At 43.7% G+C, this 4,902-nt stretch overlaps 1 protein-coding gene across 1 annotated transcript; it reads left to right on the forward strand.

Moving 5' to 3' along the window:
- Positions 1-1,950: 1,950 nt before the first annotated feature.
- Positions 1,951-3,940, forward strand: CHST4 (carbohydrate sulfotransferase 4). The gene has a single exon (XM_031060158.1). The coding sequence runs from the start codon at positions 2,052-2,054 to the stop codon at positions 3,267-3,269; it is 1,218 nt and encodes a 405-aa protein (XP_030916018.1). The 5' UTR covers positions 1,951-2,051; the 3' UTR covers positions 3,270-3,940.
- Positions 3,941-4,902: the final 962 nt, after the last annotated feature.

A 4,902-nucleotide genomic window follows, 5' to 3' on the forward strand; every position in this document is an offset into this window, starting at 1 on the left:
TGTAACCAAAAAAAAATCAGAGGGCTTCTTGTCCAGGAGACAGGAATGATGTGGTCCCTCTCTAAATGCACAGCTCCATCCTTGCCAGACATTACTAAAGTAAAATTCATATTGTGGTAGCACCTGTTGGCAACAACCAAACTTACCCATCGGGATGGGTATTTTCCTTACTCTGAGAAATTATAATTGCTGCCTTATAAACCCTAAGCTCATCACAAATGCACAGCAGGTTACTAAGATAAAAAAGCCAATTTATGTATGTATGTTGGAGGCACAGATTAGTACTGCTCATCATTGGTTAGCAGCAGTGACTGTATGTGAAAATCTAAAACATCAGTACTAGAGGAACTGAAATCATGGGAGGAGGCATCCCTGTGCAAATTAGTCTGAAAGCTTTGCTGCAGAGGACAATTGAGGCAGGGCATAAGGAGGAGGTTAGGGAAACTTTGGGTACATTCAAAATTACTGTGGACCCAGATGGCATGGCAAGCATGTAGTCGGGAGGCAATGTCTGCTTTGCAGCTGAGTTATTTTATACCTCTGCTGCTTGAGTAGGGGGGCTGCTGCTCGGCATGGGAATAGCTGCTTGGGTCTCATGCAATGTGGACCGCACAAAAGGAGTGTACGAAGCTGTAAGGGCCTGGGCTCGGATGCTGCTCTGTATGGGATTAACATCTTGCCCTAAAAGCCCTGCTCTCTCTGTCCTGTCTTGCTGTGCATCCCCCAGAAGGACTGACCACGACTAGGAAACAGAAAAATTTTTTCAGTTTTAGTTCACCTTAGAAAATACAAAGCAGCTGCACTAGCAAGAGAGGTCTGTCTCCACTGTGGTACAGCTAAAGTGACAAATCTGGCAGATGGTGCTGGAGAGCACTCCATGCTGCCTGGGCTTCAGTGCTGCACAAGGAGCCTGTCCCCAGGGGCAGCCCATGCTGCAGATACCCAACCTGTATTTGAGGCACAGTCAGGCACTGCTGGGCAACAGAAGGAGAGCACACAAGACAGGAGTAATAGGCAAAGTGTCCTTTAATGTATTTAAAAAAAAATTAATTCATTCATTCTGCCTCAAATCCCATCTTCAGTGGTGTATTTCCTCCAGATTACTGTGCCAGTTGATATTCAGGCTGTGAATTCTTTCTGTGGTATTTTCATGCCATGTCCCCAATGGCATGGACGTTTTTGACACTTTCCAGTAATTCAGTTCATCCTCCACAGGCAGAAGAGAAGTTTAGTGTATGAAACAAGGACCCAGCTTTGGGCAGACCTTTGAGTTCAACTAGCACATTCTTTTGTATGTCTTCTCATAAAAGACCAATAGGATGAGTGGGCTTGGAGGGAGGGACAGCAAGTGACAGTCTTTAAAAAGGAGTTAGGCTAAGAAGGGGGTTAGTGGGGCTGGTAAGCAGTTAAACCTGCCTACACAAAAATGGGTCTTTCTAGCAAAATTGCCTGTCTGGAGGAGATACTGTTCTTGGATTTATTACAGTGCCAAGCTTCTTCCTTTGGTAACAATAAATGTGTGGTGACAATAAATGTTTCCTGAAATTTCAAAAGGAGTATAATCAAAACAAAAGGAAACCTACATTGTATGTTTACAGCATTTTGGCATAAAAATAATTGTAAATATTAGTCAGAGTAAGGTGTTTAAAAGTAAAATGTGGAACTGTTGAATTCCGAACACCTCAGCAAAAAGGGAAGGTTTGCATTTTTCCTTCATAAAAATTGCCAGGATCATTTGCAGGGATTATGCACATGAAGTACACATTTGTCTGTACCGACTTCAGTGCACTCAACTGGCTGTTAAACTTTGATAAAAGTACAGACAAGCTTTTCACTATCTTCTAAGACTAAATTAGAATGGCTTCCTGACAGACAGTGGTTTTGCTGCAGACAACCTTCAGCACTGCAGTACTTATGTCCTCTGCAAAGACACCTTGTGTGGTGGTTGTCACAGTGTCACTAGTAGTGTGGCAGCTTTCCAAAATCTTGTGCCTGCAGAGGGATGCACAGGAGCCTGATGCACCACATCTTGCCTTTTTCATCATCTTGTGATGCTGAACTTCCTCTGTCTCTGCAGGTCCCTTGCAATCATGGTGAAGTCTAGAAGAATGCCGGTGCTCCTGATTCTGGTAGTTCTGTCCTTCCTTCTTATCCACTTCCTACCCTGCAGCAACAATGCCCATATGGAAGAAAAACCTTCTCCTGTCCACATCCTCATTCTCTCCTCCTGGCGGTCAGGATCCTCCTTCACTGGACAAATCTTCAGCCAGCACCCCAGTGTCTTCTACCTGATGGAGCCTGCATGGCACGTGTGGGTTAAGATGTACCAGAACAGTGCCAAAGTCTTACACATGGCAGTGCGGGACTTAGTCAGGTCGGTCTTTCTGTGTGATATGTCTGTGTTTGATGCTTACATGTCTAGCCAGAAGAAAAAGTCTGATTTATTTCAGTGGGAGACAAGCCGAGCCTTGTGCTCCCCACCTGCCTGTGACTCATTCAGTCGCAGTGACATAATCACTGCAGGCAATTGCAAAACCATCTGTGGCAAGTACCCATTCAGCAAGGTGGAGGAAGCTTGTAAAACCTATAGCCATGTTGCCATCAAGGAAGTTAGGTTCTTTGACCTGAAAGTTCTCTATCCCCTTCTCACTGATCCATCCCTGAACCTCAAAATCATTCACTTGGTACGTGATCCTCGGGCTGTGTTCAGGTCCCGAGAGAATACAATGGCAGACCTGAAACGTGACAGTAACATTGTTGTGGGGTCTCAGAAGACAAAGGGAGAAATGGGGCCCTACAACACAATGCAGGTAATCTGCAAAAGCCACGTTGAGATATACAAGGCAGGAAGTCAGACTGCTCCAAGCTTCCTGAAAGACCGGTATCTGCTGGTTCGCTATGAAGACATTGTCAGAGACCCCCTAGCAAGGGCTGCTCAGATGTACAGGTTTGCAGAACTCCACTTCACACCAGAGCTTCAGAAGTGGGTCCACAACATCACCCATGGAAAAGGTCATGGAGCACAGGCCTTTGATATTGGGTCGAGAGACGCACTGAGAGTATCCCAGGCCTGGAGAAAGACACTTCCCTTCCAGAAAATAGAAAAAGTGCAAAATGTGTGCAAAGATGCAATGGATTTGCTGGGCTACCGGCTTGTTCAGTCTGAAGAAGAGCAGAAAAATATGTCTCTCAATCTTTTGTTTGCCCAGAACTCCTCTGAGTATCAAATTTTGAAGGCAGAAAAGCTGGTCTCTGCATCTACTTTCTGAAGGCTGTAAAGTGCTAAACTATTCACTAGAGCCAAGGAGGACAGAGGTGCAGGCGTAGAAGTGTAGGAGCGTGCATGGATGCAAGAACAAGTGGTACAAGAACCCTGACTACATTCAGGAGAGCTCTCAGCAGCACAGGGTCACTTTCCAAGACCCCTGGAGCTACAGCCACAATGGAGGCTAAAGGAATGCAAGTTTGTTTTCCAAATTAATTATGTTTAGGTTGGAGCACACAGAATGCCAAAGGAGTAGGACCAGATGGCAGAAGCTCAAACTCTCCACAAACCACAGCTGAAGACTAGAGAAACCACATGGAGCAATTGCACTGCCAAGGAGGAGGAAATATAAAAGGAAGCTGAATAAAGAAAATATTGCTTGACATGCTGCCATGCAGGATATCTAGTGCCAGAAAAGATGCAAGGATGACCAGACATTTGGTTTCTGGAAAGATGTTGGGCTTTGGTTTGATTTTGTGTTGGGTTTTTTTGTTTTGTGGGTTTTGGTTGTTTTTGTGTTTGGTTTTTTTTGTGTTTTCTTTTTTGTTTTTTTTATGGTTGCATTTTCAAGTCCAGTTTTCCTTTTGCTCCATTTGTGTGCCTGAGTATCTAGCCTTGGTGGCAAAGGTGGGGAAATATTTGTGTTCACTTACTGTATAATGGGAAAATGGAATAAACCAGCTATTGCTGAAAATAAAAACTCCTGGGTTTTCATGTGGGAAACCATTTCTGTGATTATGTGAATCCATTTACTTTTTAGCTGAAATAATTTTGTCTTCTAGCTTTCAAACCCAAGAACAGTTGTTTTCCTGGGAATTCCCACAGTCCACATGGGTGGCAGAAGCATTCATGCTAAGGTTGAGATCCTAAAGACAAGGTAAAGACATGGATTTCATTGGCATAAATACCAAAACTGACAAGACAGGTTAATGGGAGTGGATTGAAGAAACCAAGAGAAGATCAGGAAGTTCTCCTATTGAAATATTTGGTGAGAGTATTTCTAGTCTTGGAGCACAAAAAAATAAATTTAATGGACTATGCCATTCTCCACTGCCTCCATTGGAGATGCCATTCTCCCACCTCCAATGGGAATATATAGTTCAAACCTGAACAACAGAACTGTTTTCACCTGGTTTTAAGTGTTCCAGAAGACAAGGAGAAAAACTTGCTAACAGATTTGGGGAGGAGTGAAATGCCTACAGATCCCTATTTCTGAATATCCTTTTTCATGTGTAAACTGCAGAGTCCCTTTAACACAGAACATTCACTACCTTAGCAACACGGGTATCTGTATTCCTAGAGCTAAACCCCTAATCCCTGAAAAGGGCGGGATATTGTATTATGGAAATAATAGTCTTATTACTAGGGATCGTGTTGAAGGACAAAATCCATGCTGAGCAGGCAGCACTGGCCTCATGGTAGTAAGTTCACTGAAAGCAAGGTATCCTCCTTTACATTGTGTTTATGCAAATCTAGGGCAGGCAAGCTGACATAGAGAAGTGGGAGTTGCACTGAACAACAGGAGCACAGAGCCACTGTTTTTCTTTATAGTCCCTTTAAAATAGACCTTAACATATTCAGCTAAAAGCAGCTAAAAGCCCATTCTTACTGAAGTTATAGTGAAGAGCTTCCTCCTG

Source organism: Geospiza fortis, unplaced genomic scaffold, assembly GCF_000277835.1.
Source record: "Geospiza fortis unplaced genomic scaffold, GeoFor_1.0 scaffold102, whole genome shotgun sequence".
Lineage (NCBI taxonomy): Eukaryota > Metazoa > Chordata > Aves > Passeriformes > Thraupidae > Geospiza > Geospiza fortis.